At 32.9% G+C, this 26,831-nt stretch overlaps 3 protein-coding genes across 8 annotated transcripts; all 3 read left to right on the plus strand.

Moving 5' to 3' along the window:
- Window positions 1-3,566: 3,566 nt before the first annotated feature.
- LOC110738990 (exosome complex component RRP45B-like) lies at window positions 3,567-16,086 on the plus strand. Of its 6 annotated transcripts, none has more exons than XM_021919433.1 (10): window positions 3,567-3,939; window positions 4,494-4,638; window positions 6,117-6,326; window positions 7,659-7,754; window positions 7,841-7,955; window positions 11,400-11,477; window positions 11,563-11,751; window positions 14,788-15,062; window positions 15,189-15,247; window positions 15,694-16,086. In XM_021919433.1, exons 2-10 carry the CDS (start codon window positions 4,502-4,504, stop codon window positions 15,906-15,908), a joined length of 1,374 nt encoding a protein of 457 aa, XP_021775125.1. In that variant the 5' UTR covers window positions 3,567-3,939; window positions 4,494-4,501; the 3' UTR covers window positions 15,909-16,086. The 6 variants fall into 6 exon arrangements, 5 of the variants coding, with proteins under 5 accessions (XP_021775125.1, XP_021775126.1, XP_021775127.1 ...); XM_021919434.1 differs by having other exon boundaries at window positions 14,929-15,062; XM_021919435.1 differs by having other exon boundaries at window positions 4,494-4,634.
- Window positions 16,087-17,118: 1,032 nt separating this feature from the next.
- LOC110739039 lies at window positions 17,119-19,504 on the plus strand. The gene is made up of 9 exons (XM_021919493.1): window positions 17,119-17,162; window positions 17,254-17,312; window positions 17,515-17,635; window positions 18,457-18,549; window positions 18,655-18,723; window positions 18,824-18,910; window positions 19,009-19,071; window positions 19,254-19,334; window positions 19,420-19,504. The coding sequence occupies exons 1-9, from the start codon at window positions 17,119-17,121 to the stop codon at window positions 19,502-19,504; spliced, it is 702 nt and encodes a 233-aa protein (XP_021775185.1).
- Window positions 19,505-19,967: 463 nt separating this feature from the next.
- LOC110738992 lies at window positions 19,968-20,905 on the plus strand. The gene is made up of 4 exons (XM_021919440.1): window positions 19,968-20,045; window positions 20,154-20,216; window positions 20,327-20,545; window positions 20,625-20,905. Exons 2-4 carry the CDS (start codon window positions 20,189-20,191, stop codon window positions 20,888-20,890), a joined length of 513 nt encoding a protein of 170 aa, XP_021775132.1. The 5' UTR covers window positions 19,968-20,045; window positions 20,154-20,188; the 3' UTR covers window positions 20,891-20,905.
- The last annotated feature ends 5,926 nt before the right edge of the window (window positions 20,906-26,831 follow it).

The raw sequence follows: 26,831 nt of genomic DNA on the forward strand, positions 1-26,831 counted from the left end.
TCCCTCGGTTTTAAAAACACCTTAAGTGCACAAAGGCACCAACATACAATTTATTCCTTGTGTACATAGACACTTTTATAGCTCCTTCCTCGTGCTTAAAGCATCAATAAAAATTATTTGAACCATAATAAAATTCCTTTTTAATATTCCAAACATAACTAAGCATGTAATTTAATTAATCATGCATTCTAACATTCCATAAATAAAAGTGTGGTTCAAACACAACATGCCAAACATTAATTTTCCAACTATTAATCCATCTCAAATAAATCATGCTTTCTAATTTAATTACCAATATCAATAATCCACAATTTCCAATCATAAAACTTAACATGATACTATTTAGGATTAATTAAATCAAGCCTATCATGATACTACATCACCAAAAATATGCTAAGTACGCGAACGTACCTTGAGTACGATTTTAAAATTGCCACGACTAGAAGAAATTGCTTACTTTAAAGTCTCCTACACATTAAAATCATAATAGAGTATTAAAATCCACTCTAAACAAATTTCCAGCAATATATACTATTTTAAAACCCCTCATAATTTAATTAAAGTAAGCTGAAATTATATTTAAAACACCATAATTAAGTCCCAATTAATGGGTAATTAAAATTTCTTCAAGAAACATAATATTAAGTGTTCTACATAAAATTCCAACACTTTATTTTAATTAGGAAAATTTGTCAAGAATAAGCCAACCTTTGTCCGGTTCGCTCAAAATAAGCCAACCTTTCGATTAACTCAGAATAATCCAACCTTTATAAGGTATCCACTTTAAATGAGTCAAGTGACCTACAACCATTTATTAACCGGTTATTAATGTTAATTGTGACACGAGTCATCACGTGGTTCGTCATTTTTCTTATAATAATTAATTAGGAATTATTATATAATTAATTATTAAAAAATCTAATAATTATAAATTTAAAAAAAAAGAAAAGAAAAAAACCCCAACCCCAGCTCACCCCCCTCCCCTGCCAGGCTGTCGGTGCCCGGCGACCACAAAATTCCCTGGCGCCGACACCGACGGCCTCTACCGCCCACCCACGATGCTCCCACCCAACCCCACTCCTTCCCCTTCCCCATTCACCTTTCCCCACCCCGACACGACACCACCCCCTCCCCTTCACCCCCTGCCGGAAACAACCCCCCTCCCCTGTCTCCCTGTAGAAGTCGACCCCTCCCTCCCCTTCCTTACTATCTGTCGACCCCCCAAACCCTTTAACCCACCCTAACGAAACCCTAACAAAATCGGAATCGGGGTTCAAGGGTTTTGGGGTGTCGATTGACGGTGGGGAAGGGGAAGGACGGGGGTAACGGGGTGGGGAAAGGGGGATGGGGAAAGGGGAAAGGAAAGGGAAGGGGAAGGGTGGGGGCGTCGTGGGTGGGTGGAGAGGCCGTCGGTGCCGGCGCCGGGGAATTTGTGGTTGCCGGCTATCGGCGGCCTGGTAGGGGAGGGGGGTGAGCTGGCAGGGGAGGGTGAGGGGGTTGGGGTTTTTTCTTTTTTTTTTTATTTTTTTTTGAAATTTATAATTATTAGTTTTTTTTTATAATTAATCATATAATATATCCTAATTAATTATTAATAGAAAAATGAGGAATCATATTCTAACACGTGTCACAATTAACCTTAATAACCGGTTACAACAGGTTTTGACTCATTTAAAGTTAATACCCTATAAAGGTTGGATTATTCTGAGTTAATTGAAAGGTTAACTTATTTTAAGCGAACCGGACAAAGGTTGACTTATTTTTGACAAATTTTCCTTTTAATTAAAACTTGCTGTAATTAAGCCTTAAAACACTTAAAACAAAGGTCTACCCCAATATACATCATAATCCTTCAATAACTCATAAATCAAGAACCTAGGGTTTCAAAAATTGGGGCTTTTTAATTAAAAACCAAATCTGAAAATTAATTAACATAATTATAATAATCAAACATCAAAATTAAATCTCAAAACTCATAGTTTACAATTAAATTAAAGCATAGATTAAATTTGAGCAAGAAAGATTTGATTTTTAATTTTTTTTTTCGAAACCCACGACTGCTGACAGCAGGCCGGCGCCACTGCCGGCTGCTGCCAGCACTGGTGGTCGCCGCTGCTGCCGGCTGGGTGGCTGGTGGTCGGCGGCCCACCGGTGGTGGTGGTTGCCGGTGGTGGTGGTGCAAAAACAAAAGGAGAAGGGGAAGGAGAAAGAAAAAGAAAGAAGAAAGAAGAAAAATAAGGAGAAAAGGGAGAGAAGTTTACCTTGGGTTTTCTCCACTCTGGGCAAAGTTGAATTGCCTCATAAGAGGGATATTTATACCCCTTCTTTATCACCCTTTTACCCTAAACTTTGCTCCTTTAGTTTTTCCTAATCCCTTCCCTACTAAAACTTGTTAAAATCATAATTTCCTAAAATAAAACCCCAACTTTTATAACATAAATAATTAAACAAACTTTCCTTTAGTAAAAATATTTCCAAACTTACATAGGATAAATAATTAAAGCACCATAATTAGAATATTAAAATTATTTAAATACCCTTTTAAAATACATATTTTAAATAAAATACATATTTTAAATAAAATACGTATAAAAATACGGGGTATTACATGCACACTCAGTCACAAAAAGGGAAACTCAAAGGTGAGCTTAATCATTAAGTGCACATGCACATTGATAATCACTATGGCAGAAGTACCAGGTGCACACATACACAATGATAATCACTAAATTGCACACATATAGCAACAAATAGCTTAATCATTAGGTGCACATACACATTCATAATGATTATGGCAGAAGTGCGAGGTGCCCACACACACAATGATAATCATTAAGTTGCTAGCTCAATCATTAAGTGCATTATTTTGATCTCAATCATTAGGTGCTCAAAAGGGATGATATGTACCAAGACAACAATATCCTCATTTATTAGTTTTACATTAGTCTCTGCCCTCTCTACTTAAACCTCCCTACTTAAAAAGGACCACATAAGAACCAAACCCAACCCATGCGGCAAGAAGGGGATGATAATATAATGTTCACTCAATAAATGTCATATTGACCAAGTGTTATATCCCAATTTAAACCTCTTCAAACCTTGTCATACTAAAACTTATATTACTTACTATTAAAATTCTTGTCATTTATATTTCTAATATGTCATAAACCTATAATAAAATCTATAAAAATCTATATTACTTACTATTACACTTCTTGTCATTTATATTTTTAATAAAGACATATTAAAATCTATATTATTCCTAATTCACAAATTATCACAAACCTGTCTCACAAATTATCACAAACCCTAATTCTGCTAAGTTTTTAACGAAATTTCAAGTACCAAAGCAACTAAATTTGTTGTATAAAACCGAAATTTAGTACAAACTTAGAATCAAGAAAAACTAAAAACATGCAACCACCTAAATTTCAATAATTCGAAAATGCATCTTTCACAAAATTGCCTAAATTAAGTAAGAATTGTAAATTAACTTGATAATTGCTAGTATATAACCAAGTCACATGCAATTTTAACTAAAATTACATAGATTAAGCAATCAAAGGCTCACCTCGACGCCTCATTTTCGTCGGTCAATTGCGCACGAAATTGTCTGAACTAATCTTTCCTCGAACAGGTTTTGATCGCGAATCTCTTTACTCGACAATCTACGCGCATAAATAATTGGTCTACTCTCGATTCTTGGGACCTCAATTGTTCAACAAGCTTCAGAGAACAGAAGCGACTGTGAACAGCTTAGAAATTTTACCCTATGGGCTGAGACCGACTCTTAAATTAGTCCACCCTAATAATTACCCTCTAACAGCTTCTCTCAATCCAGGCAAGGCCTTACCATCACTCCACCCCTTCCATTGAAGCGTACTCAAAATTGTTAAAGCAGCTTATGAGCTTTTTCTCGCCATTAAAGCAGCTTCCAAGGTTAGAACTGTTTTTGCCTCTTTAATCATCGAATATCAAATCTAATCTTTAATTTAATTGTCGGTATAATTCAATTTAGGGTTAGTCTTAGGTAGATTATTGTATTGGTTATTATAATTACAAAAGTAATGATAAATTATAACTAGCGATTTCGTTGCTAAAATTCTTCTATTCATATACTTAAGTTCAAAGAATGTAATTTGATTTTTCGAACTTACTCTGATACACCACCAACAACAACAACAAAGTCTTGGTCCCAAAATGATTTGGGGTTGGCTAACTTTAATCGCAATTTATAGACCTTACTCTGATAATTGAGTAAAATTAAATTTAATTTGTCGCAGGAATTTGTTTATATAACTCTTTAATGTTAGGACGAAACTATGAAAATGGACCTTTTCTTCCGGGTTCGGGGCAGTTGCTGCTCCTGCCCTGGCTCACGGTTCGGTGATAAATGGGTTGTTGAAATAATGTTTGAATGTTTGTTTGTCATCTTAGTTAAGAAGCATTGCAATCTATGGATTTTAAACAATTTCTAACTGGGGTTTTTGCAGTTTGAAAAATGGAACAGAGACTAGCTAATACTTGGCACATGTCTATAAATGAGAAGAAGTTTATAGAGACTGCATTGCTTTCAGATCTTAGAGCTGATGGAAGGTGCCCATTTGACTACCGCAAATTAACAATTAAGTTCGGTAGGTAAGTGTTTTGTACAGCTATGTTCGTGTCCTTTTTGAATTAGTTCTAAAATATGTTAGTCCAACATTGGTATAAGTCATGGGGAGGTCTGTGTTACTATCGGAGATTGGTCAAACTCATATACTTGTAAAGTAAATGCACTAATTGAATTTGTGGTTAAAGTATAAGGTTTTACTTTGTTCATGTATGTTAACATAGATTTCGTCTAAGTGTTAGCCTGTGCATATTCAAGTGTCAAACATGGGTTTGAGGACATAGCTAAATGTTGTATATGAAGCTAGTAGGAACACACGAGTTGATCCATGAGGATGTGAGTAACTGATGTACTCAACACAAACACTATTGAATTGTAATATAAGGATTTGATGAATTAATGAAAACTTAATTAATAAAATATCTGAATTGATAATTAACTAACGATTAGTGGTAATTGTCATTCACAGTGTAATTAACGTGAAATAACTCACAATAATTCCAGAAAATTTTATTAAATTTTGTTCATGGATGTGTGTGTTAATGGTGAAAAATGTATGGGATGAACTCTATTACTCAATCTCACAAATTAAAGGGTATCTTCCTAATCAGATTATTAATAATATACAAATCATATCAAATGTTGTTTAGATTAAGCAAACCAACAAATCTATGAAGTTCTCTTTGTCAACAAGCTATGCTCAATATAATTCCATTTAAATTTCGGTTTTATTGAATGATATGCATGCCTGTAAATTGAATAATCTAGGATCCTTACTAAACTGAGATTTGAATCTATACAGTTAGATCTAAAAGATAATATTGACTAATTAAAATCCTACTGTGACTAGACCACAAACCTGACTGACATGGCAGAATTGTAAGTAGAATTCAAGCTGTATGAGGATTCTAATTACAAAGATAATTTTGAAAATAACAGAGTCTTACTGTGCAGGGAATTCAAGAATCGACCATTATTTCAAGAAAGCTGTTTTCCTCATAAAGATCTAAAACATCCATATAAATAAGTGATATCTTGGATTGGAGCTGATTTATGCATACTTGCATAGTAAATAAAAGTAGCCAGTTTTGGGTTCTTCATAGCTTTTATTGTCTGTAAATGACCCCAAGTACAAGAGATTTTCTGCTTTGCGTCACTTAAAACCTTCTAGGATGCATTCAAGAATTGACCATTATTTCAAGAAAGCTTTTTTCTGGAAATCTTCATAGACATCTTAAAACATCCATTTAAATTAATGGCATAATTGGAGCTGCTTGTTCCACATGATGGTTTTGAACATAAGATTGATTCATGAGGTGTTTGCTGCGAAATTAATGTATAAACTGTCTTTTAACTTTCTAGACTCTTGAATGGTTAGAGAAAATGATGTACATCTAGGTGTTCTCTGCCTCCATCCTTCGCAGGTTTAATATTGGATATATGTTATTGCTTGCTGATATGGTATGTGAAATATAATTATTCAATCATTGTGATACAATTGCAGGAAAGACGGATCAACTGAGGTACAGCTTGGCCAGACTCATGTCATGAGCTTTGTCACTGCTCAGCTAGTTCAACCTTATAGAGACAGGCCAAATGAAGGATCACTTAATATATTCACAGAGTTTTCACCTATGGCTGACCCGTCATTTGAGGCTGGTCGCCCTGGAGAGTCAGCGATAGAGTTGGGACGCATAATAGACCGTGGTCTGAGGTTTTTCCCTACTGATATTTAAATCTTACATTATTGCCGTGTGTCACCTTATTGAATCTGTTGTTAAGTGTTTGCTTCTGTCATGAAACTGAAACCTATTTTTCTTAGAATAGATTTTTTCTGGATTAATTATTTAACAGTGTGCCCTCCTGGGAAAATTTTATGATGGTCGATCTAGTAATTTTACACCCTGAATGCTGTAAAAAAAAAATGTGTTCAATTATGACAGTGTTAACCCAGTCAATTAAAATTTCTAATTGGGTGCTTATCTCTGTTATCTACTTATCTATCCCAAATTGCTATAGGATTTGAATAGAGGATTTGATTCTTCAAATTGCCTATTTGGCCTTCAGCTTTCATTTGTAGGTTTTTGTATTCCAGATGCGGTATTATGGCTCGGCCGCATCATGGCCACACTGTAAAGGTTATTGAGCTTAACGTGACCGTGATAGGCCGTGGCAGTGGCAGACCATCCACATAAACCATGAAAGTTGTTCAGTGAATTTGCAATTGCTATTACGTTCGAGATTTGAAACCATCCTACATCTTAGAAAACTCATTTGTTTGAGGTGCTGGAAATCATGTTTTGGGGTCATATATGAGAAGAAAACCATTTCAAGGTTCACTTGTGTCTCTCAAGGATTGGGCATGAGTTAGTTGGTAATATCTTGTGTCTAATGGTGATCACCCCAATTTGTCTGAGTCCAGTCACATTGTATTGCTAGTCTAAAAATGCTTTGTAATTTTCGAGATTTGAAACCACTCTACATCTTAAAAAAATCATTTGTTTGAGGTGCTTTGGAAATGATGTTCTTGGGTCATGTATGAGAAGAAAACCATTTAGAGGTTCACTTGTGTCCCTCAATGATTGGGTTTGAGTTGTTGGTTATATCTTGTGTCTAACGTTGATCACCCCAATTTGTCTGAGTCCAGTAACATAGTATTGCTAGTCATAAAATGCTTTGTAAAATATTAGATTTGTCTGAGTCCAGTAACTGATCGCAAGTGTTGTTTTATAAAATCATTAATCAAAATACTGGATTCTCTTTTAGAATCTGATCTCTTTTGGATGGCCTTAGTGTCCACTGACAGCCTGATGCTATACTTGACACTTCAGAATTATTATTATTATTTTTTTTTTGGGGTGGGGGGGTTCATCTTGCCTGCTTTTTAATTCTTTGGTGACGCTGTTGCTATTTGTAATCATTATATTGAAAAAGATTACATCTTTTTTATTCCATCTACCATTTCTCCTTCTCTTTCTGTTTGAGTGTTTCCATGTTTAGGGGTTTGTAGATTATGATTTTTAAAAGTGTGAAAGTGATGCTGCAGGGAGAGCAGGGCAGTTGATACTGAATCACTTTGTGTTCTAGCTGGCAAGTTAGTATGGTCTGTCCGTCTCGATCTTCACATTCTTGATAATGGAGGGTAAGCTATAATATTTTTTTATCTGAAGAACCTCAGTAAGTTAATGTGACATCTTTACAATTTACAAATTATCCTGCTGGAAACAGAAATCTTCTCGATGCTGCAAATGTTGCTGCTTTGGCATCTCTGATGACATTTCGACGGCCTGTATGTACTCTTGGAGGAGAAGATGGTCAGGAAGTAGTTGTGCATCCACCAGAGGTGTGTTCATAGTTCATACCCTTTTAATAAGACATATGATTTAATCCTTGTCTATCAGTGCCATCAATGAACGTGAAATTCATGAATGTTACAGACTTTTACCCTACGTGTAATTTGTCTGGTTACTGTTGGCATACATGCTACCCTTCTCACCCTTCAATATATGTATTTTATAGTATTTAAACTAACATTATCTTTATTTATGACTTGCATGATTAAATTTCTATGTTAAATGTGCACTTCACTATACGCATGCATGTGTGTGGTGCACTCATAGAGAGGTAATGTGGAAGAACATCTGTAAACAAAATTCTTTATTCAAATCATTCTAGATTGCTTTAAATAATACAAAATATTGCAGGTCAGTTGGTGGGGGTTGGTACCCTTGGCCTAAACACTACTTGGAGAATGAGAAACAATTGATTACTAACATAATTAAATATCCCTACCATTCTGTAGACCTATACATAAATAATAAAATATTTCACCCTCCTTTTGTGTCATCGTCATAGCCTCCCTCTTAGGAAAACTTGGATCATGACCTTTGAAGAGGGAAGAATCTATGGCCATGTTAGGGTTTGTTGATCAAGTTGTCTTCATTGGGACACTTGTAGATGAAAAGAAGATTCTTGATTGATTGGTTGTAAACTTGTAATGTTCACAAGGTTGTTTGTGATCAAACATTTAGTGAGATGATATTGGGGAATTTACTCATTTTCAGGATATTCTCGATTTCTTGCACAACTCTTGCTTGCTAACTGTTTGTGCTAGTTTTGGTCCAAGGTCAAACTGCCTAGGCCACCTATTTATCTCATTTGTGAAGGAGACCAACATGATTGATAATTGTGCTTTCTGCAAATGAGGTTTGTTTAGTTTGAGGAATTGTTGAGTGAAAGGCAATGCTAGTCTATTGATGCTCTTTTTTGTATATTTGTGAATGGGCGTGTGATCTTTATGAATCAAGAGGTGTTGAGAGAACATAAGGCTTATGAATTGATTGGCTTTGATCCTTCTTATGATAGGATTATAGGCATGTTTTTATAGCATGTTAGTATCTAATAGAATGTTTTTAGGTGGTTTGTAATGCTGTTAAAGAGATTGAAATAGCATGAAGTTGAAAGTTGGTTGTGTCCGTGCTAATCTGAGTTGCGCAAGCTATTGAAGCCTTATTTTCGACCAAAGAATCTTCATGGCTGTGACGAGGGCTGTTTCTACTGCAAAAAAATTTGGTATTTCCTTCACTGCTCATTACTCACAGCTGGGGTGAGGAACTTCATAGCCGTGTTTTCTGTCCACTGCATTAATAATTATTGTAACAAGTTATTTAAGGGCCATGGTTAAGTGGTCCATACGGCTAAGCTTCTTCCTGTAACACCATTATACATGTGTAGTCAAGAACTTCATTAGCTTAGGTTTATTGTTGAGATTTAGAGAAAACTTTTCCTTTGTGAAGATTATTTTTTTTACTTATTATAATTATTATTTTTTTGGATACAAGTCGTCCTATTGCTTCATCATCACTCGTTGGATTATTGAAGTTCTTGAATTTTGCTTGGCACTTCTGCTTTGTGCATTGAAAAGCCAACTCTAAGTTCTTATTTTTCGATTATTCTCCAAATTATATACAAAAACTCAATTATATCATCTTTATGGTGGAGTAATTGAACAAGAAGATTGATATCCTACTACATGGATGTGCATGGTGCTGGGGTAAGGATCAGATGGTAGGCTATGACTGACTTTTCTCTGTTAATAATTTGCTGAGAGTCATACAACCAAATTGCCAATGTGAGCTCTTAGACAGTGAGTGGTTTTCAGTTCTAGTTTTAAAGTTAGTTCTCGTTTATCAGAAGTTGCTGACTATCAGCAACACAACCAACACATATTGTGGCTGATGGAGTATTTAGCTAAGTGAAAGTATGCATTAGCTGATATTTCTTTCATGTGCCTACTATCTAATAGCAACCGTCAAAATGTAAACAATAGGCTAGATGATTATGTTAATGAGTTTAGCTCTTGCTATGATAAAGTTATTTATGGCTATATTCATGTAACTTTTTTGTTTGTGTTTATGGTTTTAAAAATTATAAAATGCTAGGTAGTTAATTAATTAGGAAAGATGAAGCATCCTTTAAACGTGAAGTTTCTTATTACGTGCTCCAATGACACATTTAAATGCTATAATGGCTAACCTGGACTTAAATGGTTAATTTGCTTACCCCTGCATTTATTATATCAACAGCTTGCCAACCACTACCGTCCATGTTCACTCCCATGCTTGGCCCCACCAATGACCAATCCCACCATCCCTACAGGCCTACACACCTACCTTAGCCACCACATCTTCTCCTTCCTATCTTCATTATATTTTGTGTTTAGAGGTGAGGAAAGAGAAAGTAAGATGGGAGTGAAGGTGAATGTGGTTTTCAGTCGGTTAGATGGTTGTTTTGGCGGTTTCTAGAAGTTTTAGGGATTTATGGTGGTTTTTGCCTTTTTGGAGAGTTGGGTGGTGGTTTTCGGTAGGTAGATAGGGTTTTCGAAAGATGGGTGGTGGCTTTAAGGGTTGGGTGGAGGTTTCGAGGTCGGGCAAAATATTTCAGTTGGTGGGTGGTTTTATTTGGTGGTTAGCTGGTCACTTTTGGTGGGTGGAAGGTGGTTTTTGGTGCGTCGGGTTGGGGTTGTGGGTGGTCAGGTTGGGTTGGTGAGGGATTTATGGGTGGTTTGGGTGATGGTCTAAGTTGGTCAAGAGGGGTGTTAACTATGGTTAGGTTTGTAATATAATGTTAAAAATTAAAAATCAGTTATTTAATGGTGAGTTAGCCATTTTCAAATGAGCTATTGGGACATGTTATGAATATATGCATACCAATGGGTCACTTGAAAAACCAGTCAAAAAAAAAAAAAGAAAAAGAAATAGAAAAAAAAAAACCTCCTTGTGGAATTTGCATTAGTGTGAGGTCACCATGCCAATTGCCAATACCTTTTTTTCTAGAGCAACATAATGAGATCATTTTTTTGAATTGGCCTACTTAATGGTCTTAATCCATTAATGCCATTGATCATAAGGTTTGTTTTTTAATCAGTTCTTTTGCTCAGCATTTCCACACTTTTTTCTCCTTCACATATTTGTGCTGCCCACTGTTGATATTCCTTTTATCACTGTTCCTCTGTTTCGAGGTTGTTAAACTATCTTGATAAAGAGCTCGGTTCCTGCCTTTCTTGATAGTGATCTTGTTCTGGTAGTTATGTCATTTGTGATTTGTGATTTGTGTGTGTAGTATGATGTATTATCTGCCTTAAACTTTTCAATTACTCCTTAGGTGCATCGGAGAAACAGTCTCTGCTCTTGTTCTTATGATATGTGACCACTGTATGTTCTGTAGACATGTGTTGGGATGATCTATCCGTTTGATTAACTGTTTGCATGTGATGTTTCCTTTGCAGGTGCAGGAACCACTTCCATTGATAGTTCACCATCTTCCTATAGCTGTGACATTTGGATTTATGACTGAAAACATTTTGGTAAGAGGTGAAGATACAAAACAATACCCTAGTGCTGTTTGGCCTTGTCATTTGGGTGGATTCAGCATGTGATGTGATGACTCAGGTGGTAGATCCTACTTATTACGAAGAGGCTGTTATGAAAGGAAAATTGACAGCTACAATTAATGCAAGTGAAGATGTTTGTGCCATTCAAAAGGCTGGAGAAATTGGCGTCGCCCCAAGTGTTGTTATGCAATGTTTGCGAATTGCTGCTGCGAAAGCTGCTGATATGACCAGCAAGATTGAAAATGCGGTAAGTCAATGTTTTCAATATTCAAAATCTCTCTCTCTCTCTCTCTCTCTCTGAAATTAGAGATAGCCAGATACACTCATGACGGTCGTGTTCATACACCTACGCTGCACTGCAATGAAAACAGAATGAGAAAAATGATTATACTAAACTTAAAGTTAGACATGTGTGAAGTGGAACACATACGGAAACAAGTAACCGATATCTTTGCTTTGAAATGCGACCAAAAATAATGACAAATTGAAAGTATTAAAGGTAGTTGAACTAGAGCTGTCAAAAACTAACCCGACCAGAGAACCCGACCTAAACCGGCAATGATCTGAACTTGATGTGTACCCGAATAATAGGGTGAAACTAGTGACCTGTAACCCAACCTGAATCGACCTGATGTTGACCGACTACCAATTTGATCCAATATTTTATGACCTAAACCCGAACCTGCACCCCGATGTGATAGTAACCGTCAACCGATTTAATAAACCCGAACTAGTACCAGACCCGATTAGAACCAGAAAAAGATTTTAACCCAACACAACGTGTTATTGACACCTTTCGTTGAGCTGGTACAGTTCTGTAAACCCTCAATCCTTGACAAAATATTGGTACAATTTGTTCAGCTTATTATATACCTTTTGTTCTCTATTACTTCGCATATAGGCTTAATAAAATCTTAATAGTGTTTCATCGAATTGTAAAAGGGCGTAATTATATAGGCTCAGCTTCACCACATCGATATTTATTCGAATTGAACTTGAACCAAAACCAAGAATGATCAAACTTTAAGATTATCCGACCAAATAATTATCTAACCCAAACCTAACCCGAACCTGAATTTACCATCTATTAACCCGCCCAAGCCCGACTCATCACAACCCGAACCTGAAATTGAACCCGATCTGAATTTGACTCGAATCGAACCCGACCTATACTCGAAAAGGTAAACAACCTGGAATAATCTAAACCGAAATTGACACGACCTGAACCTGAACCTGATGTGAGGCTAGATTGACCCGACATAACCTGACCCTAATTCAACTCGAAACCTGATTTGACCCGACCCAAACCCGACTTGAATACCCAAATTGACAGCTCTAAGCTGGACTCATAAAAGAAGTGAATGGTTTAATTTGGGACTTCAGAGAGTAAACTTGAATTTAATTTTATTATATTTTATTATTTATTTATGTATTATTATTTATTTTTTTTTGTTGAGGTTTCCCCTGATTCCTTCATTTTCTGACTTCTGAGTTTGAGTTTCCATGTTCCTGAAATGGGAAACTCGAGCTTCATCAAAGAATTTTTCTTTTAGACAACTACCTTGTACCCTTACTGTGATATTGGTCTCTTTCACTGTCTCACTCTTGTATAAAACCATTAGCATCTGACTGGTGTGAGAGTGTCAGACTGACACTCAGAAACCCTTAAGACCACTCTTGTCAACTGGTATTGCCTAACTGGTAAGATAAGTATTTCTAGATGCTATGTGCTTTGCTCAAAGAGTAAAAGATTTAATACCATTGGAGCACTTGTCAGAGACTCCACAGCTGAATCTCAGGCAACATCACTAACCATATGATAAGGTATTGGGTTGTTATTGCCAGCATGTAACAGTTTCGCGTGGGGAATGATCTGCTGGCTGCAACATTCAGACATTTCACCAGCCTCTTTTTAATGCAAAACCTCAATTCTCTGATATCTGACAGCTTATCCCATATAAGCCTAGGTGACCTTTCTTAATTGATGCTAAATGGCCCTTAAATCCACTCTATCCACGATATTTGCTCTCTGTTCTGACTTTTGAGTTGAACTTGATGTTCAGCTGGAGATGACATCAAAAAGCGCTCTCATTGATTTTAGGCCACCCTTGTATGTAAAGTAATTCATTATTTAGAAAATTCCTTGGCATAACTAACATTCAAAATTTCACACAAACTCCATACCTAAGGCTTGTTATCTTCTCAAGTGCATTATATATATATAGAGTCAGACTTGAATATATATATGGCCAATTGACCATATTGGTATAAAAGTTAACACCCTTATGACAGATTGGTATAAAAGTTATTGACGGCGACATATTGGTATAAAAATTAACATGTGGCGACATGTTGGTATATAAGTCAACAAATCGCGACATTTACCTCTATTTTCTAGTCGGAGGATATGCGTATGATACACACGCTTAATTTTAGTGCTAATATCTTTTATTTGACATTTTGTTTTTTGTACTTTTCTCTACGTTTTATATTAATTTAAAAAAATTATGAAGTAAAAATCCAAAAAAAAAAAAAAGTTGAAAGCCCAAAAGTGATGAGAAAGAAACTAGGGGAAAACGAATAGGAAAGCTTGAGTAAAGGGATATAAGCTTGAATGTATTGAGGGCGTTGGAGCCGTTGGTCATTGAAGCATCACAAGGGTAGAATTTTTTTTTTTTTTTTTTTTTTTTTTTTTTTTTTTTTTTTATAAAAAAAACACTCATATATATATATATATATATATATATATATATATATATATATATATATATTCTTATTATATTGTTGATTTACAAAGTTGTGGGTATAATACAAATGAAGTAATAATGAAAGTTAGCGTCTACTGGTAATTGGTTTTGAAATTAAATAACTAATATTGAGATTTTGTCTATTGTTTATTAGTTCTTTGGGGTTTTATCGTTTGATTGATTTATCAAAGTTATTGTATTGAAAGGGAAGAGGGAAAAATTATTATTTGGTGCTGAATAAGTATATTATGATAATAAATAAGATTGCAAAAGTAATTAAAACAAATTTTTGAAGTATACAACACGCTCTTTCATCCGAAGAAAAAATAGGGGTAAATGCCACAATTTGTTAATTTATGTACCAATATGTCGCCACATGTTAATTTTTATACCAATATGTCGCCGGCAATAATTTATATACCAATATGTCATAAGGGTGTTAACTTATATACCAATATGGTCAATTGGCCATATATATATGGTGGGGGAATATTAGTGTTCCAAATTTCAAATATGATATGATATGAATACACTAGGTCAAATTGTTCAACACTGATCGAGAACAGCAAAGTGTGAAGCGCCTCTCTTCTGTGGCGTTACTGAATATTAGTACACCGATTTCAAGTACTATCAATGACAACAGCCATTCTATTTGTGAACAAACCACTGTATTACAGCAAATGCGGAAGTCAGCATGCCAAGAACGTTATGCTAGTGAAAGAAATGTTATGAAAACTGAAGAACCTTCATGTAGAAGAGAGGTAGATGCAACTACTGAAGCTAAGAGGCTCATGAAGGGTCCTTCTTGTTGGTATGTGAGTAGTGTTCAAGGAAGATGTGAATTATTTTTGATTTTTTTTAAAATGGTACCGTTCTTGAGTTCATTAGCTTTATCAAAGGCTTGTGGCATTTACCAATTTTTGTTGCTTTTTGATAGGGATCCCTTTTCCAGAGGTGTGGATTCGAAACATCTGAAAGCTTCTCTTGTGTCTTGTGGTAATCATCTTGTTCAGCTAATAACCATAAAATTATAACGTGAATTTTTTGTTTCATTTATTCGCTCAAGTTTTATTGAAGATGAGGAATGCCCCCCCAAAAAAGAATTCCATTGCACCTTTGCTCTTATTGCAAATCAGTCATTTTGCGGGCTTTAGGTAGTTCAGAACTATTGAGAAATGTTGGAACTTTTCAAATTATCTATACTTCGTATTAACGTAGTCTGGAAGCTATCTAGTTGATTCAGAAGGGGTTGATGACTTGGTTGAATCTAATTTGGCTCTTCAAGCTTTTATCAATCTCTGTTCTCCATCTAGTCCAGTGCATGTTTTGTATGCGTTTTCCCTTGATTAATCTGTTCTGCCTCCCATGGCTTTACTCCTCCCTGCCCCTTTGCACTTATGATCTAACATATTGATTTGCTTACATATTTGGTTTCTTTGTAGGTAAACTAATGGAGAAAAGGGAGAACGAACAAATTGTTAAAGGCAAGTTAATGGACTCGGACTCCGCTGAGATACTAGAGCAAAGGAATCCAATAGCATTTGCTACAATAGCTACTGATGTGATATCAAATTCTCGTGAGATTAAGACCCTACAAGATGCTGTAAAACCAAAATCCAAGAGAAAGAAGTTTTCTGCTTCGAAGAGTTCGAACTGAAATTAGTTGCACTTGTTAGCAAGCTACTTTTCAATTTATTCTTTTACCCTTTTTTTTTCTATTGAATATGAATTTTATACTCTTGTTAATTATGCGGATATGGATACGATCCATATTAGCATGTTTGTTCAGACGCCTATGGCTAATTTTAATAATAATGGAGCCTCATTTTTCAATCTATTGATAGTTAACGTATCATGAAAAAAGTAGTCTTGTAAAAATTTTGCTCCAATTTCCTAAATATTTGGGAATTTTCCAATTTCCAAATTTTTTTTTTAAAAAAAAGGCAAAAGTTTCATGTTCGGTTAAATGGGAGGCTAGCCATTTCCAACACCATATTTCTCTTCTCCACCAACTACACCACCGTTAAGCCACTGATAAAAATGAAAAACCCATGAAAAAGAGGTAATTGAAGACATAGCCAGCCCTAAAGGATACGGTGATCATGTCATCTATTGAACTTGATTTTGTTGATTGACACTTCTGAAACATTGATGGACCTCAGATTTCAAACTCTAATGATAGACATTCTTAAAAAAACTCGGTTTGAGTCCAATTTAGCTTAATTGGGTCAGTCCATAAATGATTCAATTAAAGCCCAAGGTCAAAGGTTCAATTCTTCAATTCATGCCAAGTCAAGTCAAGGGTCTAGCCAACATGGCCAGCCCACTTGGCTTCAAGCCAATTTCTCCTTATTGTGCTTAATTAGTATACACTAGACCCTAGAGTAGGTACCATAACCTACACCCCCTACATAACGCAGTGTTTTGCGTTTTTCCCCTTCCCCCACAAACTACAGTAACTACCCCCACTCACCCCCACTAACCACAGTAACTGCTGTAAATTAGAAAATAACTTCCCCTACCCCACATATATATATATTAAAAAAAAACTATCCATTTCAAATTATTTTTTCTCTCTAAAAATCATCTTCTTCATTTCTCTAGAATTTCTCTCTCATCAACACCGTCGAATTGGAACGAAATTCCCTTCAAATTATTGCAAAACTGCTTCAAAACACTTCATAATTGCTTCAAATGTCTGATATTCGAGATGAAATTAAACAATCGCAGCAACATTTTGATAAAGAGTAAGTAATTTTGTTCATTTACTTACGATTTTAGTACAATTTTTGTATGAAGCCTAATTTTGGTTCTTTTTCTTGTGATTGTAGAGTGATTTTGGAAAAAAAAACGCTTTATAGAAGAACATGCAAGATGAAACTGGAAAATCGGAGCAAAATGTTACCAAAGAGTAAGTAATTTTGTTCATTTTCTTGCGATGAAAATTATAGAGCGAATTTATATGTAAAACCTAATTTTTGTTCAATTTTTTGCAATTGTAGTATCTCTTTGGAGAAGAACACTTCAGAGACGAGTAAATCAGTGACAATCCTGAAGAAATGTATGAACCCTAATTTTTGTTCAATTTTGTTCAATTTTATGTATGAACCCTAATTTTTGTTCATATTATTGCGATTGTAGTAATTGTAGTAAGATTTTACTGAAAATTAACAAAATAACTAAAACATTAACAATTTATTAAATAAAACAGAGATGATGATGATGATGATGATGATGATGATGATGATGATGTACCTCTTCAGTCAAGAGTAGAAAAATTGAAAAAAAAAAAACCGCCCAAAATGATCCAATTGTAGATCCTGAACTTTTAAAAGATATTGACAAGTCAATTGGTACGGATTTAAAAATGTCTCCATTACCAAGGTAATTAGTCATTTACAGAATATATTATGTTCATGTCTAATATGCTAGTTGTATTTGATAAAAATTGGTTTTTATCTTTGTTTAATATGTTATTTGTATATGATCATATTTGATACTCATAATGTTCATTTATAGATATAGTTATGATCATATATTTATATTTGTTCATTTGAGTATTTATTGAGATTTAAGAACAAAAGTACATTTCATTGTAACATCATTGTATATGATCATATTTGATACTCATAATGTTCATTTATAGATATAATTATGATCATATATGTATATTTGTTCATTTGAGTATTCATTGAGATTTAAATAACAAATGTACATTTCATTAAATCATCATGCACATATATAAATATGATAATAATCATTTCAGTGATATGCATTCAAACTAATGTCATGTAATTAATTTATAATGTAGTGATGTGTCATTTAGAGTGATACACTTGCTTCAATTTAGAGATGGAAAATCCGAACCATTAACTCTAAAGAAGGTTATAGAACAAAATGAATATGGTAATAGTTATGAAAGATACACTTTAAACAAGTAAGTTTATATGTATAAAATAATTGTTTTTACATTCAATTATTGTACATTGTATATATATACCAAACTTATTAGGTAATTCTTAAAATTTTAGTGAAAAACAAAGGTTCGAGTGAAATTTGTTATGTCAAAATCAAGACCACCAGAGACAAATCAAACAATAAGGTATAAAAGCTTTATACCAAAATAACTAATTATCTTCTTCATTGTATAAATTAGTTCATACTTTAATATCATATTATATAAAATAATTCTTTTTTTTTTTAAGTGAACAAAGTGAGAACATTCCTGCTACTCATGCAACAACTAAGATTGTGTCTGCTACACATAACACAACTGACAAAGAGAGTAGGGATCAAAGGTATACTAATGATCACTTTTATATAAACAAATGTTCATTTTACATACAAAATTTGTTCATTTCTCATAATACAAATTCTAATTAATGAATATATACAATATTTAGTGAAAAGAATGTAGAACAAAACCAGGATACAATTGTACCTGAAAAGGACAAACATGATGAAGATATAAGGTAATAATGAATAATTTTCATTTAATTTTTGATAACTGTATATTTTGTGTACAATTTATGTGCATTTTTTATTAAAAGTATTTCTTAAAATTGATTTCAGCAAGCAAAAACAAGTTCAGCCAGAAGAGCAGAGCAATCCAGACAGGAATACTCCTGAGAAAAAGGACAAAAATGAAGTTGATCAAAGGTATAAATATATAATGTTCATTTCATTTTTGATAACTATCTATTTTGTGTACCATTTATTTCATTTTTATTTAAAGTATTTCTTAATATTGATTTCAGCAAGCAAGAAGAAGTTCAACCAAAAATGCAAAGCAATCCAGAAAAGAATAGTCTTGGCCAAAAGTAAGAAAACTTAAATGTTCAATTTAGATAGACTATATGTTCATTTGCAAATCAGTACAAAAAAGTTTGCTCATGGCCAATAGTAATATAATTTAAATGTTCATATTTTATAGACTTTATGTTCATTTTTTTATTTACTAATCAAAATTGTAAATTCAAACATATTTTTAATGAATTATCAGAAAACCCAAAGATGATGCAAGAATAACAACATTAAAGGACAAGATGCAAGAAATACATTTAGACATAGAGAGAAACCCAAAGTATGTTTAAATTTAAATAATTGAATTAATATAATCAATTAATGAATATATTTCAAAGTTATATAACAGTATCATACATTTACAGGAAGTACAAAGAATCGACAATCAAAATTATGAGAAATCTCAAAAGAATGGAAAAGGCAAGCAAGGAAATCAGGAGAGGTAAATGATCATATTTATTGAATATTTTTGTTTAATAGTCATAAATATCAATTTTAACAATTCTATTACTTTTGAAGGTGAAGCAAAAAAGAAAGAAAAAGGCTAGTAGAAGAGAAAACAGTGGAAAAAGGTAAAAATTTTAAAATGTACATTTTTATTACAAAAAATGTTCATATTGGAAAAGCATAATATTAAATGTTCAATAAGATTAAAAAAAAATTAAATTTTAACTAAATAAATTTTAATATAAGGACAAGAAGGAAAAAAAGGGACTGAAAAAGAGAAAAGCCCTAAAGACAAAACTGTGGAAGATGTCTTTCCAAAGACAACAAATGTAAAAGGTAAAGATTTATAAATGTACATTTTTATTACATAAAATGTTCATATTGGATCTACATAATATTGAATGTTCAATAAGCTTAAAAAATATAAATTTTAACTAATTAAATTTTCATAGAAGGACAAGAGGGAAAAAAAAGCCTGAAAAGGAGAAAATCCCTAAAGAGAAAACTGTGGAAGATGAGTCTACAAAGACAACAGATCTGAAAGGTAAATAGTGGAAAATGTACATATTTTTACACAAAATGTTCATTTTAAATCTTTATAATTATAATTGTTCAAAAATATTAATGTATTTCGCTAATAAAAATTACACAGATGGACAAAAGGAACACACACAAAAGTCTAAAGTAATGGAAGATTCAACTGCAAAAGAGAAAGGTAATATTCATTATCTGAAATGTTCATTTATATTGTATATAGTAAACATTTGTCATCCTATTTACATAAATGTTTATTTAATCTTTTATATTTGATCATTTCATATGTAGCACAAATTGCACCTGATTTTGTTCAAATTGAGGATGAAACTCATCTTCTAGATCAAGATGATGATAAAGTTTCCACAACACTTAGTGAGGAGACAGCTCCATCATCACAAAAAAGTGATCAGTTAACCAAAATGAAAACAAGATACAAAATGGTTGCAAGGAAAAACAAAAACAAAAGCCCTGTTGTTGTGCCAAGTGGTAGAATTACAAGGAGCCAAGGTAATCATAATACTTTTCTGTTTCACAATAAATATTACACTTTCAAATATACTAACATAAATTTTTTTAAAAACAATAGATGTTCTGTTAGATGAATCTGAAAAGGGAAGCCAGAAGAAGGATGTTGAACCTGCTGAAGAAACCGCAAAAATAGGACAGAAGAGAAGAATGTCTACAAGGACTTCTCCTATTCAAAAGGAAGCTGATGCACCATCTCCAGTACCTACTCCAATCAGAAAAATGGCAGGTGCTCCTGCTGAATATCCTCCAGCACCTACTCCAACCAAAAAATTGCTAGGTGCTTCTGCTAAAAAAAGTTGTACAAGACCAAGGCAAAAAGGGTAAATGTTCAATCTTAATGTATAAAATGATCATTTATGATGGTATATCATTAATGTTCAATTTCAATATATAGGTGGAAAAAAGAAAACTCCAGAAGAAGTGAAGAAAACTTCTAAGGTTGCTGGCAAAAGAAAAGCAGGTATATAATGATATATTATAAATGTTCAATTCCTATATATAGAATGATCATTTGAGAAAACAATTTTGTTCATTTTATCATTTTCTTACTGTACATTTTCAATACTTCAATAAAATCATATATTTAAATTTCAGATGTCAAGCCTGCCAAGAAAAATGCTGGAAAGAGAAAAAAAATACAAGAAGTACCATCAGATGAACCATCTCAAGATCCTACTGATGAAAGTTCTACTGACAGTGATGATGATAGTGAAGAGTCAGTTTATAGAGAAGAAGCAGAGCCTGTCAGTGAGGATGATTATGAGGTGGAGGAAGAGGAGGAAGAGGAAGAAGTAAAGCCAAGGAAGAAACAGGAAAAGAAAGGGAATTCAGTGAAGGCAAAGGCTGAAAAGGGGGAGCAAAAGATGTTACTGTATGATGAAGGAAAGATTGAAGGTAGGGGAAAAAAGAAAATGAAAATTGAAATTGTTCAAGCAATGGAAACTGATGAAGTTGAGGAAATTCAGGAAGATGAATTTGAGGAAGAGAAATCTTCAAAGAGAGGAGGACATGTGAAGTTCATTGCATGGATAAAAAGATGACACCTACCCAAAAATAGCAAGTTGTTGATATAGGGTTAGGATCACTTCTTGACATTAGTTTACCTCAACTTGATCAAAAGTTTTGTAACTGGTTATTGGGAAGTTTTGAAGAAAATAGCCAGTGTTTTGAACTACCAAAGAATGAAAAAATAGAAATTGAGGTAGAGGATGTGAGGGTAGTTTATGGCTTGCCTACAGGAGAAATTCCAATTGTTGAGCCAAAGTTTGATAAAATTAGTGAGGAGTATGCAGAATTTCTGAAGAAATGGAGAAAATCATGGTCAGGAAAAACTCCATCAGTGAGTCAGGTATTATCAGTTTTAAATGTTCATTTTAAATACATTAAATGATCAAAAGTATAAATGTTTTGTTCATTTTGTTTGCAGATTGTGAATTGATACATAAATGATAAATTCACCAACAACAGACCACCTAGTGAACATTTCATTACTAACTTTTTAGCAGTGGCTGTGAACTGCTTGATGAAATGTGTATCAAACAATCAATGCCATTTCAAATTTCTTTATTCTATGATGGACAAAGAAAACATAAAAAAATTTGAACTGGTGTCAGTTTGTATATGACTCACTTATCAAATGTCATGTTGATTGGAGAAAGCAGCAAGGCAAGGGGTTCTACAAAGGCCCTCTTCAATTTCTGATGGTATATTCTTAGATACAAAATGTTCATTTAAATTTAAATAAATGCACTTTTTTTTATTGTTTATGTTCTGTTCCATGTTTTCTTTTTTCTTGTAGTTGTTTTATTTTGATAGAGTTCAGAGGTTAGACAAAAGGCCTCCAAGAACATTTCCTATCATATCTGCATGGAATAGAGACATGGTTCTTGAGAGGTTGAAGATTGAATTAGAATTGGGATTTGGGAGAGGGAAAATTCTACCAAGGATTGCTGTAGAAGTTGAAGAAAGTCCTGAGGTTATAAAATGATCACTTTTGTTAACATAAATGTTCATTTGTATAATCTTAAATGTTCAACTGCATAATTTTTAATATTCATTCATATAGGTTTTCATGTATGATTTTGTTTTCCCTGGTAAACACAACTTGTTCAAACCTGTCAAAGCTTTCTTCAAAATTGGTGAAGGCAAAGGACATCTTACCTGGAAATGACTTGGTGAAAAAAGTTGATGAAGTTTTGGGAAAGGTGGCAGCTAGGGAACCATCAATTTAAAGCCAAGATGAAGAATTCTTTGGCAGTGAGGATTTCCTAAATGCACTTGCACAAGCTGAGAAGAATCTGATGCAAGGGTCTGAAAAGGAAACAACTGAGAAGCAAATGACTGGGAAGAAATTAACCAAAAAGGGAAAGGAAAAAGAACAAGAATATGACATCAGAAAAGCTTTCAGCTTGGGGTTGACTCCACCTTCTCCAGCCATTGGTAAATTCTAACTAAAAGAGACTATATATCCTAATTTTTATATGAAAAATTCTAAATTTGTGGTCTAAATTGTCCTAAACAGAAACAGGGTCCACCACTTCAACACTTGGTAATATAATTGAACAACCAATAATTTCAACAAATGGTAATATGTTCATATATTTAATAATAATGTACATAAACTTAAGTAGAAATGTTCATTTCTAATTATTATGTGTAAATACTATTAACTTAGTGTATCTCCAAAATGATGATTTATAATACAGCTGGAGAAAAGGATGTGGGTAAAACTTCAGCAGCTTCAGAACAAAGAATTGAAGAATTTTCTAGAGCTGGTATAATGTTCAATTAAAAAGTGTCAAATGTTCATTTACAAACAAGAAATATTCATTATTAATTGTATTTTTTTTGTTAGATGCAGCAACTGGTTCAAAATTTGATGCTGACACTAGGTCAGATAATGAAGGATTGCCTAGAACAGGTATAATGTTCAATTATAAATACTCAAATGTTCATTTACAAAGAAATAATTAATATCTAATTAAATTTTTTCTTAGATGCAGGATCTGGTTCAGTGGTTGATGCTGACCCTAGGTCAGATGGTGGTGAAAAAAGTGATGATCCAAAAAACACAATTGGAGGTGGAGAACAAAACAAGGAAGATGTTTTTGAAAAAACAAAAAATGATGAAAAAGTGGAGGGGTAAAATCTTGAAGACATGTCTTACTATTAGGGTTATGTAATTAGTAAGGATAAATTATCTAGATGGAAAAATTTAACTTATGTTACTATCGTGTTGTAACTTGAAACTGGAGTTTCTTAAACTATTGTATGTGTGTACAATATTTTGTTGAATATGTAATATGAATCTGTGGTTTATGTTAAATCAATATCTTTCATTTTATGAATTGAAAATGCACACAGAGTGTTACATAAGAAGCTTATATTTTATTAATATGTACTGAGAGTGTTTGACATTTCAGTGAAAACAAGAAGATTGTTGCTTCATCCTCAAAAGTCACAAAAAGGTACATTATTTATATTAAGTAAATGTTCAAAAATAATAATGAACATTTTCATATATCTAAATGTACATTTGTGTTATGTAATATGATCAGGAATGATGAAAAGAAAAAGTCAATTGCAAAAAAGAAGAAAAAACTTAAAAGGAAAAGGTTGAAAGGTATAATTTCAAATTTTTTTATATACACTCAAATGTTCATTTATGTTCCTCATAATTTTCTTAATTTAACAATATTTTATATTGAACAACAAGACCACAACGTGAAAAGCAAACAATTCCTCCTGCTTTCCGATCTCCTTACTTGGTCAAGTACAAGGATCTGTTTAAAGATGAGAAAGACATGAACCAAATTGCAGTAGACTTTGCTCTTGGTGGAAAAGATGAAAGGTAATTACTTAGACTAATTAAACTTAAGGTTTAATATATTTTATAAAAATATGTTCACATTCATATTATTAAATGTTCATAATGCAGTGCATTCTTATACTATGATGGCTTGAATCTCATCAATAGAAATGAAATAAAAACTCTTGGAGATGATGTTGAAGTGACAAATTGTGTCATAGATGGATGGGAAAGGTTTCTTAATCATAAAAAGCCGAGAAACAAGATTTATTTCTCAACAATGCTTCATGTTAGTCTTTCTTCTTTTTTTATATTATTGATTCTATTTTCCTATGATAAATAATTGCTAAAAATTCATTTAACTTCAATATGTTTGATCCTATTTCAACAACACATTATGTGCACAAATAGAGTTTGTCAAGAAGGATCATCAATGAATACAAGAATTAATGCCTTCATAGAAAGAATTGACAATGAACTGAAGTTGAATAAAATTGACAGCATTGTTGGATATAAACAGGTATTAATTCTTGTTTAATACAAATGTTCAATTACATTCAATATATTGCCCAATAACATTATATAATTTGTTCAGGTCTTCTTCCCAGTATCAACTTCTCAACATTTTTTTTCTGTTGTGCGTCAATCATATATAAGACAAAATTCATATAATTGACAATAGAAAACTACCAAAACATGTATCAGTCCAAGCAAAATATGAAGAACAACCAAAAATGATGGTGAGATAGTATGTTCATTTATATTAAGCTACATGATCAATTATATTTTATTAATTGTTCATGTCTTCATCACAATACCAACTTCTAAACAATTTTTACTCTTGTTTCTATCAGTTAAAAGGATTGGCAGAGTATATGAAACACCTTGGATATGAAGATGCAAATAGAATTGAAGACTACATAGTTGTTTTGGAAAAGATGAAATGGCGTAGCAACGATGACTATACAAACTGTGGAGTTTACATTATGAAGCATATGGAAACCTTCACTGCTGATCCTAATGAGAGTTGGATTTGTGATTTAAAACCAAACAATGTAAGAGTTATAAATGTTCAATCATTTAAGATATAATCTTCATTTATGAAACAGTAAAGGTTGTTTAATTAAAATTTGACAATTCATTTTGTTCAACAGGTGGAACAAATTAGAAAGCTAAGGCTCCAATACACAGCAGAACTGATGTTATTTGAAGAAAACACTGACTCAAGAGCAAATAGAAGGAAAGCTAGAAAGTTTGCAACTTTGTAGTTTCAAATGTTCATTTACAACTATGTATATGTTCATTTCTTATATATGAATCTATTCTGTTTTTTTTCATATACAAATGACTAAATAATCATTGATAAATGTAGAATTTTAAAACATATAAAATTCTAATGACTAAATAATCATTGATAAATGTATAATTTTAAAAACATATAAAATTCTAATATAAAGTTCAAATATACTAAAAATAGTACTATATAAAATATAATATTTATGTCTTTTACATAATAGATCGAAAATTCAAAATTACAAAATAGTACTTAAATCAACATTACAAAAAAGTCTAATGTTTATAAAGTTCTGAAATACTAACTTATTTATCTTTATTAGCCAAACGTTTAGCTACACTTGTATAAAAAAAGGCTAACAACCTATCATACTTAGAAGAAATCTTTTTAGAACCTAATTGAACATTTCTTGATTGAAGAATTTGAACACGAGCACCTTGATCATTTCTTTGAACTGTGGGAGGAGTAACTTGAACATTCTGAACACGAAAGCCTTGATCATTTATTTGAACCGTAGGAGAAATAACTTGAACATTTGTTGATTGAACATTCCTGGAGTTGGATATGATCATTTCTGGATTGGTGTTTGAACAATTCTGTGTTGGATTTTGAACATTCCTGGGAACAGTAGGTTGAATAACAACAAGAGATTTTGTTGACGCACTAGTATGAATTGGAACTCTTGGATTAATTTGAGAGTAAGTTTTAACACCAGAAGTACCTTTATTTGCACCAACATTAGAACGAGCTTGAACAGCAGAAACACCTTCAAGATTTAAATCCTTCGCCTTTAAAAAAAATAAATTATATGATCAGTTACAAACACTTATACAAACAAATAAGGAAAAAAAAAACCTTAGCAATAGATGAAATATCAACATCAATAGATATGCTGGATGAAAGAGAGCTTTCACCAGTAGCCTACAAAAAAACAAAAAAAAAAAAAAAAAAAAAAAAAAATTAAATAAAAAAATTATAATATAGATCATAAATGCCAAAAAATAAAAAAAATTTATAATCAATAACAAACAAACATACCTGATCAAAATCATTGGAAATACTATGATCTGATTCCTTAGAACTAGAAGGAATTTCTTCTACAACAGTTGATTTAAAGCCAACCTATATTTTTAAATTATAAAAATCAATATTAATAAAATATA

Source organism: Chenopodium quinoa, unplaced genomic scaffold (genome assembly GCF_001683475.1).
Source record: "Chenopodium quinoa cultivar QQ74 unplaced genomic scaffold, ASM168347v1, whole genome shotgun sequence".
Taxonomy (NCBI): Eukaryota; Viridiplantae; Streptophyta; class Magnoliopsida; order Caryophyllales; family Amaranthaceae; genus Chenopodium; species Chenopodium quinoa.

What these genes read in the sequence shown, in the direction of transcription:
- LOC110738990 (XM_021919433.1), top strand. Translation starts at nt 4,502, where the DNA reads ATGGAACAGAGACTAGCTAATACTTGGCACATGTCTATAAATGAGAAG. An exon ending in ATAATAGACCGTGGTCTGAG is followed by an intron (nt 6,327 to 7,658) that starts GTTTTTCCCTAC and finishes GTGATGCTGCAG; the next exon opens with GGAGAGCAGGGCAGTTGATA. An exon ending in CACATTCTTGATAATGGAGG is followed by an intron (nt 7,755 to 7,840) that starts GTAAGCTATAAT and finishes TGCTGGAAACAG; the next exon opens with AAATCTTCTCGATGCTGCAA.
- LOC110739039 (XM_021919493.1), top strand. Translation starts at nt 17,119, where the DNA reads ATGCAAGATGAAACTGGAAAATCGGAGCAAAATGTTACCAAAGA. An exon ending in AAAATGTCTCCATTACCAAG is followed by an intron (nt 17,636 to 18,456) that starts GTAATTAGTCAT and finishes TTTTTTTTTAAG; the next exon opens with TGAACAAAGTGAGAACATTC. An exon ending in GACATAGAGAGAAACCCAAA is followed by an intron (nt 19,335 to 19,419) that starts GTATGTTTAAAT and finishes ATACATTTACAG; the next exon opens with GAAGTACAAAGAATCGACAA.
- LOC110738992 (XM_021919440.1), top strand. Translation starts at nt 20,189, where the DNA reads ATGGAAGATTCAACTGCAAAAGAGAAAG. An exon ending in TTCAACTGCAAAAGAGAAAG is followed by an intron (nt 20,217 to 20,326) that starts GTAATATTCATT and finishes TTTCATATGTAG; the next exon opens with CACAAATTGCACCTGATTTT. An exon ending in TAGAATTACAAGGAGCCAAG is followed by an intron (nt 20,546 to 20,624) that starts GTAATCATAATA and finishes TAAAAACAATAG; the next exon opens with ATGTTCTGTTAGATGAATCT.